General features: G+C 37.1%; 1 protein-coding gene across 2 annotated transcripts in view; it reads left to right on the top strand.

Moving 5' to 3' along the window:
• Positions 1 to 641: 641 nt before the first annotated feature.
• zmat4a (zinc finger, matrin-type 4a) overlaps positions 642 to 13,128 on the top strand; it is a 129,913-nt gene continuing 117,426 nt past the window's right edge. Inside the window, exon 1 of one of the 2 annotated variants that reach the window (XM_067438929.1) lies at positions 642 to 808. In XM_067438929.1, coding sequence (XP_067295030.1) covers positions 722 to 808 — 87 coding nt within the window. In that variant the 5' untranslated portion in view covers positions 642 to 721. The remainder of the gene's footprint in view (positions 809 to 13,128) is intronic. The other variant, XM_067438928.1, reaches the window with a different exon arrangement.

Here is a 13,128-nt window from a genome sequence, read left to right as displayed (position 1 = left end):
TGAACTGACTTGTGTGTACAGTTGTTTTGGTCACATCATTAGAAATAAGTGTAAATGAGTTGTTGTGTGTAAACAATGACAACATGTGCTGTAGTTGTGTTTAACTTTTGCCTGCCAATGTTTAGCCTTTTGAAACATAAGTGTGTCACAGTACAACACGTGTTTTAGTGAGTGAGAATGTGTTAAGAGTTTTGCCAAAAGTGTAAAAGTGTGCTTGAGATTTAAAAGCAGTGTCTAACTGTCTGAACTTGTTAAAGGTTTTACAGAAAGTGTGATGTATTCGACAAATTGATTTAAGCTATTATGAATTAGGTTCAGAGAATGGGATTCAGTGTTTTAGTAAAAAAAAACTAAAAAAAAAAAAACTAAAACTATTTTCATGTGTTTTCTTCAGTTGCAGCGTTGTGCTCTCTCAGCCACCATAAACAATCAATTTAAAAATACACATCTACGTGAAAATGCTAATGAATTGTTGAATTCGGACTTAATCCATCTAATTCAGCTTCTTCACATTCTTTCTGATATTCCTTATTCGCACTCTAAATTGTTTTATAATCTATCCCAGTTTGTGAAGCAAAACTACTGCAGAAAAAAACTACTCCAGCAATCCAGCCAATAGATGACGGCGGGGCGGAGAACGCTCTGCAATTGAACTAAAGGACCGCAGGCAGCTTTACACGAGCATCCCCTATTCTACACACGCGCCCACATCACACAGTCAATGGATTACACCTTCTCTCTCCAAGTGCAACATCATCTGACCGTGTACCCGACGCACTTTTGCGAGGACTACAGCTTGGAGTTACAGGTATGTTTAAAAAAAAAATGAAGTCAAAGTCGCGGTGATGAGCGCGGCTCCAAACTAACCCTTCTGCCGACACTATTGGAGATACTTGGCAAACATATGAGCAACATTACCAGAACAGATATGTCGTATACTTTAAAATATGGCAGTGTTATACTTTCATGAGATTTCATGACGCTGTTGAACGCTAAACGCCAGTTTCAGCGCGAGCTCGATGAATGTGTCGCGTGCTGTGATGTTTACATGATAAGGGACACAGGAACTGTAGATACACTTTATAGTATCACAATTGCGTCTAATTTTGAGAGATTTTAACAGTATCATTTTCGTATGATCTTTGTTGCAACATGAAACAAGGATGACCCTGAAAAAGGCACATCTGTGGCACGAGGCACTGTTGACATTGCTCTCGGTTTCGTCAATCTCACAGCTGTTTCATTTACTGCAAATGATCAATTATGTATCACTGTACAGTCCCGGGAACCCTGTTGATGCAGACAGTGTCAATTTTCAGTCAAGTGCGCTTTGATCTTCGTTCTCACCTGTTGTGATCTGTGTAATTTACTGAGGCAGGCTGTTTGATTGTTGTGGCGTCAACCCTTGACTATATCAGGATTTAGTGTAGTGCCCAGGGCGAGAGTGGGATTATTACCTGTCATATATCTTACTAACCTGGGAGACCAATTGATTTAGACTTATTATATAACATTTACAGCTTTACTGTGTAATAGGAAACAAATTACAACAATTATTCAAAGTAAATTAGATAAGAAGTATTGTGAATAGTTAATGTACAATGAAAATGATTGGAGCAGAATGTTTTATGAACTTATACATTTTTGCAGCCTTTAAGTTTTATTGCTTTCCATAAAAGCATTATGCCCACATAAGTAATAATTTGTATCTCAATGCATGCACTTTATCATCATTGATGAATTTTGACACCGTTTAGTGTGATCTATTTACTGTTCACTGTTTAGTAATCTATTTCATAAAGCAGCTACACTCTAAAAAATTCTGAGTAAAAACAACCCAATGTTGGGTCAAATATGGACTAACCCAGCAGTTGGGTTGTTTTAACCCAGCGATTGGGTTGTCTTAAGCAAATATTTAACCCAGCCGCAGGATTAAAACAACCCAATCACTTGGTTAAAATAACCCAATTGCTGGGTTAGTCCATATTTGACCCAACATTGGGTTAAAACAACCCAGCATTTTTTAGAGTGTATAAAAATATGTTTTACTTTATTTATTTAGTTATTTTTCTAGTTATTGTCCTAATATAATGCATATGTATTTTCATTTTCATTATATTGTTATTCGTTCTTTTATTTTTAGCCTGTGAAAGTGAGTCTGTCCCTTTAAAGTTTCTCCTCCAGGTGCTGCTTAGATCATCTTTTTGTGGAACAATGGTAGCATTAAATATTCTCTTTCATATTCATTGGAGTGCAAATATGTGACAAAAAAAGCAGATGTCTTTTCATAATAAGTATCTTCCCTCTTCTTTAACCCTGGATGTGTACTTTGTCTGCCTATGACTTCAGTTGATATTTGTTGTAGTTAGTCAAGAGACAGATCTACTAATAAACAGATTTGTGTATGTTCTATTAAATATGTTCTATTAAATTCTAGGATTAACATCTAGGGTTATAAATGAAAAATGCAAGATAAGTGACACTAAAATTATTTCTAAATTTTACTATTCATTCATATACTGTCTAACAAGCTTGGCTATTAAGCAGTTGTTAGGAGAGAGTAGAGTGAGAGTAAGATGTGAATTATTAATGTTTTCTTGACACTGTTTTTCCTGTGACGAGAAAACAGGCTCATCTTTAATTTCTGTTATTATGGCGTGTTTACGAATTAACATTCACTGCCTTCAAGCTAGTCAGTGGAAAACACTATAAAGAGTGAGGAATGCCAGATATAACAGCATCACTTTTATTTCGTTCATGCATTATAGATGCATCATAGTCTGAAACGCCCAGCTGTAGTGTGCTTTTCAGCGATAAGGAAGTAGAACATCTTCAAAGTTTGCTCATTTGACCACTATTTCCTGTCAGCCTTCTCACGTGTGCCTCCCTGCCTCATGGCATGTTTTAAAATTAAACAAATTTCTAAGTATTAGGGGCAATGAAATTGCACAGCTTTGGGTGGGAGGTTGGTTTAATTGTCATAGAAAATGTTCATTCGTGCACCACAAGGTGGCTCTGTTTGTGTAGAGTCACCTATGCTCAGAATGACCTCTGGTTGGATCCTTTTTTTATCAGTCTCCTGTGCAAAGCTTGCCTAACCCTACAGATGCATTTTCTGTTGTGTGGACTGTCCTATCACAGTAATGGATGGCTTTCAGAGTTTGTTTACTGAGTGATAAAATCGCAATAATTGAGATTTTAAAGAGACGTCGTTCTGATCATCTTGGCAAAAATCTCCCATAGTGCAATTGAACTCTTTGAGGCATGTTTATAACAAAGTTTTTTTCTAACATAAAAGGAAAAAAGAAAAATCTGCTCTCTCTAACCAGAGCATCATAATTTGCCTCCCAGGATTTCTGAGCCAGAAGTGACAGCCCATTGCCTCTCCAATACTGTTTTTCCACTGGGAGGGACACAGCCCACACTTATGGAGAGGAAAATGCCTTGCCAAAGCCCAGGGATATGATATGATATTATCTTTCTCCATCTATCTCCATTTTTCTCTCTCAAAGGAATTAAGTAGCAGAGATTAGTTTTAGACTCTCAGCAGTATTTACAGCTAGACTTACAGCAATACTATGCTCAATGCACGTATACTGATACATAACTTCTAAAGTGCCAGATGTGTTCTTATTAACTAAAAATGTGGTGTTATTGAGTCATTTATTGTATTAAATGGGTGTTGTCTTAACGTGTACTGCTCTTTGTCTTATATTGTTTATTGGCAGTAAGAGTTATTATGTTTGAAGGGGTGAGGAAGGTTGAGTATTTGTGTCCTTTATTTGAACCCATGTCTTAATCTAGTGTGATGAAGAAAATGAGTTGTCTCATTTAATCTAATGTGTAATACATATTCCACATAAAAAAGCTCAGTGTGAGTAAGTCATGTTTTTTCGTGAGGTTTCACACTGAGGGTGTATATTCTTAGCTGGCTTTGAAAGCACCCTGCAGATATTAAAGGTGCGAAAAGGTAGCTCCAAATTAAATGGCACAGTGCATAACCAGTGGCGGTTTTCAAGGTCGTTTTTAGTCCTTATACTCCGTGAATTCATTATCGGTTGACAACCTTGGCTTGCAATGCACATTCTGAATTGTTTTTCTTGGGATTTTTTCTAATTATTATTTTATTCGCTTCTAGGACATGGCATTGTAAGACAAGATATAAAAAGACCGCATCTGAAACATACAATCAGAATAATCAAACAAGAAAGTTGGTGTGAGGTTGTGTTGTGCATGTGTACCTCTCTATTTTTCTTGCGTGTGTGTATATGTGTATACATAGAATTTGATAAAGGAGAAAAGAAGAAAAAAATATAATAAATTAGTGATGCACTGAAATTAAAATTCTTGGCTGAAACCGAAAATTTAGGATGCACTCGGCTGAACCTAAATTGTTGCCGAAAATGGCTTCTTTTAAAAACTTTTATAAATAGTATAGACATAATTTAGCTTTGTCTATAGAATCCTTCCACACCGCTGACATGATTAAAGGGGGGGTGAAACAATCAGTTTCAGTCAGTGTCATGTCAATCTTGAGTACCTATAGAATAGCATTGCATCCTGCATATCTCCGAAAAGTCTTTATTTTTTTTATAATTATATAAGAAAGATGCGCTGTTCCGAGTCTTTCCGAAAAAAGCCGTGCGGGTGGGGGCGTGTCGTGTGAGCGGAGCTAAATAATGACGTGTGCTCGCTGCTGCTATTGTGTTGAGTCGAGTGCGTCGTAAAGCTGTGTCATCCCTAACAGCGGGAAAAAAACTTTATTCAAAATAAAAATATGGCTTTTAATCAGATACAGCCATACATCTATGATCCGGAATCAGACCCAGAGGCTGCAGTTGAACAGGAGCAGCAGCAAAAACGACTAGAGCAGGACGTCTCTATGTGGTACAAGTTATACACTAACTATATAATATGCTTAGCGGCTTGTGTTATTTACATATTTATACTTGAATTATATCGTCGTATTTTTGTCTTTGAAGGTGTACATGTGGGAAGTGCAGTTGTGCACGTGTGTTTGTGTGTTTACGCGTGGTTTGTGTAGACGTTAGTAAGCGGACTGGTTTTGCACGGCAGGCTAAGTTAGTGTTTACATAGAAAGACACGGAATAGTAGCGCATTTGAATGAAGAAGCGCGCTTATTTAGTTCAACATATTTCCCCCCTCTTTGTGTATTGTTGTTTGGAGTGCTTTTACAATACACAAACATAAAGTTACACATATAGTGGCCAGCTAAACAAATGTACACGCACTACACATCGCATGCTCCATTGATCAATTAACTATACGTGATCATGTTTGGGCTACTTGATGAGCATAGGCAAAAACACAGACATTTGAAGCAGTCTCACTCACCGCGTGCGGTTCTAACGTTGGGACTGCTCCATCATTCAGCATTAGGCGATCGGAAAATCCTGTGTCGAGCTGGGCCTTGTTTATGAAACAGTCGGCACCGAAATGCAGCGAACAGATATAAACATTCGCGCAACTCAGTTGCTGATCCGGAAAAGCAAATTACTTCCACTGTTGCCTTAACGCAGGGTTTTTGGGGAATCTGTGCAGGACTGTCTTGGTCTGGCAACCAAAAACGCACTTTTTTGGTGACATTGTTATGTGCACATCACCTGTCCAGCATCCTACAAGCCAGTGCTTTGATGGGCGTAGGCTGTTGCTTTCGCTCTCTCCCTCGCTCTCTCTCACGCGCTTCCGGTAGAATTGTCCGTAAGGCCCATACAAGGAAATTCCGCCCCCATTAACGTCAAAGGGGACGCATGATCTCAAAAAACTTGCCGAAACTTATGACTAACCGGAAGTAGTATTTTTGACAAAGAAATACTCCCATCAAACGTCCACCTTAACTTTTGAAACTTTGTCTATGTTTAGTATGGGATTCCAAGTCTTTAACAGTGTAAAAAGATCAGTAAGCATGAAACAGCATTTCACCCCCCCTATAAGCTTTGATAGGCAGACTCGTGACAACAGCTTGAACGTGAGTGATACCTAAGCACTTGCTCATCGGTGGGAAGGACAATAACATTCATTTTCGGTTTACGTTTACCGATAATTACATTTTTTGCCATTTGGTGAATTCCCCAAGGTGATGCAGGGTAGCTTGTCCATCATTTGGGGGCATTAGAGTGGAACAGCTCGACAACAGCTTGCAAAAAATAAATAAAATAAATAAAAATAACCAGCATGCAAACCGAGATTTATATAGATTTAAAAAGGCACATTTTACCCTGTTATTTTCTCTGGCTTTGGGCTATAAGCTGATTCATAGCTCAGGTGTGAGAGAGGTATATATGTGCTCTTCCACCTCAGGTATATTACAGCATTGGAATGATGTTTCCTTATTGTAGTGGAAACTGGATGACGATCCAGGTCACACTGTTGTATTATGATACAATTTATTGCAAAAGCACAAACTTCAAATTACTCAAAGTCCAGTTCTTTCGAGTATGATTGTGTGTTTGTTATGCCTCTGTATGATGTATTATGTGTGTATTCTCAACAAAAAGTAGTACAATAAATTCTGCTTTGCCACAGTAATAAATTAAATGGATGCATTAATGATTCTTAATGTGGTGGCGGCATGCTCTCTGAAGTGGCATTTGCTCCCTGAGAGCTGCTTTACAGATAGCACATGGATTTGTAAATCCTCCAACTCTACCGATTTGAGTTCAGGGTCCCCATGGGGCATTAAAGAGTTTAAAGTCTGAAATTAGAATTCCTTATTTTAAGGGCATTAAAAAGTCTTACATATTTATATTCTTACTGCTAGGCATTGCATTTTCTGATGCAGACTTAAATCTGATCTAATAATATGCTTTTAGACTGTGTAGCAGCCGTACCTATTTGGCAATTGGCTGTTATGTACATCGATTGGGAAAAGAGAGTGGGCAAATTTGAGCAAAATGTGAAAGTGCAAACTCAATGGCTTGAAGATGACCGGTTTTGGTGATTGTTGGCAACAACTAATGAAATCAATGAAAGCCAAAATGTGCAATTTATGCCACAAGACATTTAAATTGGGTATTATGTGAAAGAGTGAATTACAAACTAATTTAGATTTTTTTTTTTAATGCATTGAGTACTTTTACATTGCATGTCTGCTGCGTCAAAGAGGCATCCGCACTCTGATATAAACAAGCAACACAGAAGAGAAGTGAAGGAGATGTACATTCACTCTCTGACAGGATGACACTTATGGGACAGACGAAATGCAGCTGTTACCCCCGTAACTCTCTAAACAAAGCAGACTGCCCTTCGTTTTTGGTTTCTAAACAGTTTTTAAATGTTTCAAACAGCCATTCAGTCATGGGACATGTCATTTGATCAGTCACATTACATCCATATAAGCGTATTTAAACTGTTACTAAGCACTGAGACATGTTTTAAAGGTCACATGGCATGCCATTTTCATTTTATGAGGTTTTTCAACATTTATACGAGTTCCCCTAGCCTGAATATTGTCCCCAAGTGGCGTCATACTAGGAAAGGTCAAGTTCCTCTGCTTTGCCCGCCCAGAGAATTAGTATAGAATAGGCTTGGGCGGTAATACGGTAAAATGGTATACCGCGGGATCTAAAAATAGCAACGGTATCAGTTTCAATACCGTCAAACCGTCCAAAAAAAAAAAAAACAGATCAACTTGCATATTGCTGATCAACGTATTAATTATTAAATATTTAATAAGTTGAACTAATTAAACTATTTACATATTAAATACTATTTATTTATTAAATGCCTAAATATGTGTATGCGTTGTTGTGACAGCGTGGATGAGAAAGAGAGAGAGGGGAAAAGACGGCGAGTCGGGCACTGAGTTATTCGGTCTCGAAAAAGAACACAACTTCTGCAGTTTGGAAGTATTTGGGGTTTTGACCGAAGGAGAAGGGAGAGGCGGTAAATACAGACGAGGCAATTTGCAAATTGTGCAACAAAAAGATGACCGCGAGAGATGGAAATACCTTGAACCAGGGCGCATATCCGAAACCACCATCCTCACTGCTGCGTGGATGAACAACCGAGCACACCCGCGGACTATGCTGTAATATTGCCGAAGCCTTTTGTCACACAGCTGGCAATGTAAGCAATAAGCATGAATTCCACAAAAATCAAGTGGACATGGGACTAAAAAAAAAAAAAAAAAGTAAATTGTCTGACAATTGTCTCATAACGGTAAGCATAAAACGTGCAGAGTTTCTCAGGGGCAGGGGCTCAAATGTAAAAAATAACAAAAATATAGGCCTATATATATATATACACATATACTTTGCATCACATGAATAAATTATATTTAAAAGTAGGCTATGTTAAAATAGAAAACCTTTTTTTCTGTATTTTTTATGAAATAAATGCAGACTTGACTCGCATAAGGAACTTACTTAAAAATGTGAATGCAAATTTGAACAAATGGAATAACATTAATGGGCTTATTTTTTATGCATTCATTCGTTTATTTAGGCCTATTTATTTATTAATTCGTTCAGGCCTATTCATTCATTCATTCTTTCGTTTATTTAGGCCAGTTAACTCATTAATTCGTTAAAAGAACGAATGAATAAGCCTAAATAAACATCGTTTTTTTTTTTTGCTGCAAAAAAAAAAAAAAACATACAAAAAAAAAAAAAAACAAGCCGATGCAATGGCAGTCCCGCGGCATCGGCACCGTAGAGGACCGAGTCGGAGCTCAAATGACAACCCACTGTTTGGAGCCATTTACTCGAGGACCCACTTCTCTGGTGGAAAAATGCTGCCGGGCGTTTTCCCCAGGTGGCACGAAAGCCAACTGTGCGTCTGTGCCACAAGCACAACGGTTTTCAGCCCCGCAGGTAAAGTTGTCGGTCCACAATGTGCCCTGTTAAAGCCGGACAAAGTAAACGTTGGTTTTTCTAGCGAAAAATATTGACTAGAATTTGATGCCACTTGCCATTCGTTTCTTTTTTCTTTTCTTTTTCTCTTTTTCATTTATTGTTATTTATTTAATTAATTAATTCGTTAATCAATTGATTCAGGTATCCTATTTTATTTGGTTTTCGTTAAAAACAATATTGTTAAGAAGACTGGAAAGATATTTTTATTTAGGCCTATTGCTTTGCAATCATTTTTATAATATGGATGTTTAGGTTAATTCAACTCTGGTTGACTGTTGTGGGTCTATTTACACTTTTTTTTATAAGCTGCTCTTTAAAGTTGTTCCAGGCAGTGTGATTTGATTTAATTCATTTGTGTGCGCTAAACCTGTTCTGGATGTTTATGTTAATTTAATTATTTTTGACTGTTGTATTGCACTTTTTTTAAAACTGTTATTTGTTGCTAATAACAGTTGTTAATATTGTTGTGCATGCTATTTTGTTATTGTTTCAGTATTAGTGTTTGGTATTCAGTTTCTGAACGGTTTAGGCACAAGCCAACATTTTGTTGACGCTGTCTGAGCCTTACATCATAATGTTTTAATTATTCACGGTAATACCGTATACCGAGGTAAAATAGGGAGGAGGTTTGACGGTATCAAAATTTGGATACCGCCCAAGCCTAGTATAGAATGGATTCAGTTTATCAGTCGCGATGTTAGCACAGGCTTTACCATATAGATTCGATAGCACCGCCACAAACAGAGTAACAGTGTTCATTAATGCCTGATCTGTGATCAGTGATTTCTGATGTGTAGCTAACAGTGATGCACGGGTCAATGTATAAACAACCCGCAAACGACCAACGTTTTCAACTAAGCCCAAAACTGGGGCCGTGAAAAAAGAAAGAAAATATTGTACCCGACCTGCCTCCTGACCCGTAATTTTTAAAATTAGTAAATGCTCATTGTAACGTCAATTTATTAATTTATTTCGTTTCATTTGCTCATTTGTTTATCCAGTCTAATCGAAGTGTGCGTCTCCCCGACTTTCCCAACCTTGCCAATGTATTTCCTAGTAAATTGTGTCTAGTACTATATAAATTACAAAGGGTTAATTGGCATCTTTATTTCAAACGACCCGACCGAATGTGACCCAAATATCATTACAAATATTTTTGGATGACTCGTAACTGTGGGCGACCACAGGCACCCGCTCATTTGGGATCAACCCGCACATCCCTGGTAGCTAATCATTCAAGTTCACACAGACTTTCTTTCTAAATCATTTAATGCTGTCAGTCCCGCCGCTGGCCATGCCAGAAGTGTAATGCATCAGTGAATCAAGCCAGTGATCAACTTCATTGTTTCTGTTAGTTGCATGAAACAAATCTGTTCTTTAAATGATTAAACTACAGAGAATGATCAAAGTACACTCTTTTATCTGCAGTGCACACTTGTCCAAACTGCTGTTATAATGAATGACGCTGTTAAGCTGCACAAAAGAATCTCTTACTATATTAATGTCGATGTCGTGTTTGTTGTTAGTTGTGGTGAAAGCATTTTGTGAGAGAAATAAATTTGCAAAGTTCATAGAATAAGGGTTGGTGTGACAGCTCTCAGATACAAAAAAAAAAAAAAAAAAACTTGCGCAGCGCTCTCAACAACACAGTACAATAACACTTTCTCAGCAATCTTTCCCCAGCTTTCTGTCTCGCTCTGGACTGGCAGTGCTGCTTGCGCCTCACTAAACTACGAACCCTCCACCACATAATCTAATACTCATTTCAAATGCAAAAATGTCAGCCAATCACAACAGTCGGTGTTTTCACTGAAGACTCAAAGCAGACATGCCCCTTCAAACAGAGCATTCAAGCCAGAGGGCTAATATCAGTATAGACAAAATGCCTTTTATTTCTAAATTATGATTTTTTTTTAAATGTAAAAAACATACTAACAATTGAGTACACCTCAGGAAACATTATAAAAAATAAAAAATCCATGCCATGGGACCTTTAAGATGCATGTTGTCATGTGTTTAATATTTTTATAGTACACTGAATTGAGTACTGTTTACATATTACAAATAATACAAATACATACACTGCCGGGCCCCCCAAAAAGTTTGTATTTAAAATGACAAATGCTTAAAGCTGCGGTCCGTAACTTTTTTTGTCTTGAACACAAAAAAAGTTACGGACCGCAGCTTTAAGCATTTACAAATATTATACAATTTCCATTATCCATTTTCCAAACCGTGTTTTTGTCTTACCCTGAATCATTATAGTACACTTATAATAAGTGTTTATATTGGGACTATTTCAGGCCAGACTGGTAGGTATCGCTGCGGAGGAGCACAGTCCCTGCGTGATCCGCCATAGACATAAACTGAGAGAAGTAGCTCCGCCTGGAGTGTTCTTCCGCAAGACAAGTGTGGTTCTGTTTATTAACCACTAGAGTGCAAAAAGTTACGGACTGCAGCTTTAAGAGTCAATGACTGGATCATTATTGCAGTGATTTTTATGTTTCTAGCATGCTGTATGTTTGACAATAGTCCTTCCAACCCTAATTGATGGAGTGTGTAGCATTTCATTTATTAAACAACCTTGTAGGAGGACACATCATGGCCATATTCCAGGATGACAATGTCAAGATTCATCAGGCTCAAACTGTGAAAGAATGGTTGGGAGGGAGCATGAAGAATCATTTTCACACATGAATTGGCACCTCTGAGTCCTGGCCTTATATTCATTGAAAGTCTTTGGGGTGTGCTAGAGGAGATTTGCCAGAGTGCTGGTCTCTTGCCGTCAATACAAGATCTGGATTCTGGACCAATAATGTATGCACGTTTTGATGGAAATAACATCACAATTATTTATGGGCATTTATTTTTGGTCAAGATCAAATTAAAAGCTAAACACTCCATCAATTATGGTTGGAAGAAATATTGCCAAACGTATAACATGCTAGAAGCACAAAAATAACTGCAATAATGATCCAATCATCTTAAGCATTTACCTATTTAAATCTAAAATCCTTTTCTTTTGGCTGGGCAGTGTAATACAATGTATTTTGAGAATTGGTACGTTATTTTTTATTTTTTTGCTTACAGTATTAATTTGAATTTCTTTGGGTCTTAAAGTAAAATATCCAAAAACCACTAGTCCAGTGTTATATTTTTTGTTCAGTTGAGTACTTACTATTTGTAAATTGTGAGAAAATTGCTATTTTAACCAAGGAGCCGGGACGTCTGAGCATAGTGTCTGAGGGAGTCGCCTGTCAATTACTTCATATGTGTCACGTTCGGTTTTTTTTTTTTTTTTTTTTTTTTTTGGCAGAAACGCATTACTCTTAGCAGTATGAACAAGTGTCACAGCAGCCGCTGAGCGAATGCACAGAGTAATGTCATAACATAATTTTCAACACATTCAAATGTACCTAATATGATCAACAGAGCTGCGTTACCTCATACTCATGACCGTAAAAGCAGAAATGGCGCCGGCACCTGGCGATTGTGTCCCATCATAATAAAAGTCCTTGCTAAGCTTCACAACACTCGATCCTGCTCTTCATACTACAGTAACATTAATAACTCAGTCCCTCCAGGATTTCGCGATATTTTTTTGTGATTTTTGCGATCAATATGACTGATTTTGTGGTGGTAATTTCCAGAAATTTGCGAAAAATTTTGGAATTTTTTTTATTCTATTTTTTGTAATTAATATACCACATTTACCATATTATGTATTATGTTAGATGTACAATAGTCATACACATCAATAGAACAAACAAAATGCACAAATCTTCTTTATTTTGGTATCTTACAAAAAATAGTTTTTTTATTTAATAACATGAATTTTTTTTTCTTTAATAACATGATTGCTTAGAAATATCTGGGAAAAGTAAATACAGCAATAAGCAGTTGCCTAATATAAAAAGTTCTAAAATAATTAATTAATCAAGTTAACAGTCAGTAATACAATAAAAACTAATAAACAATTGCTACGAGGACAAATAAATATACAGATAAAAAGTGTTTTTTAAAGTCGTTTAAAAAAAATTTTCCGTTTAAGTCAGGCTACTGTTTTTTTTTTTTTTCAGTGGTTGAGGTAGCCTATAGGCAGCTGTAAAGGTTGCTTTCACTTTAAAGATTACTGCCTACAGTGGCCTAATACCAATACACAGATAACCTATTCACTTAAGACACCTCCAAGACGGACATTTAGGCATAATCATGGGTGTATTTGATTCTGCACTCAAACTTGGCATCATCA

Source organism: Pseudorasbora parva, chromosome 3, assembly GCF_024679245.1.
Source record: "Pseudorasbora parva isolate DD20220531a chromosome 3, ASM2467924v1, whole genome shotgun sequence".
NCBI lineage: Eukaryota > Metazoa > Chordata > Actinopteri > Cypriniformes > Gobionidae > Pseudorasbora > Pseudorasbora parva.
The sequence above is the reverse complement of the archived record's forward strand: the minus strand, read 5'-3'. Positions and strand labels throughout refer to the sequence as shown.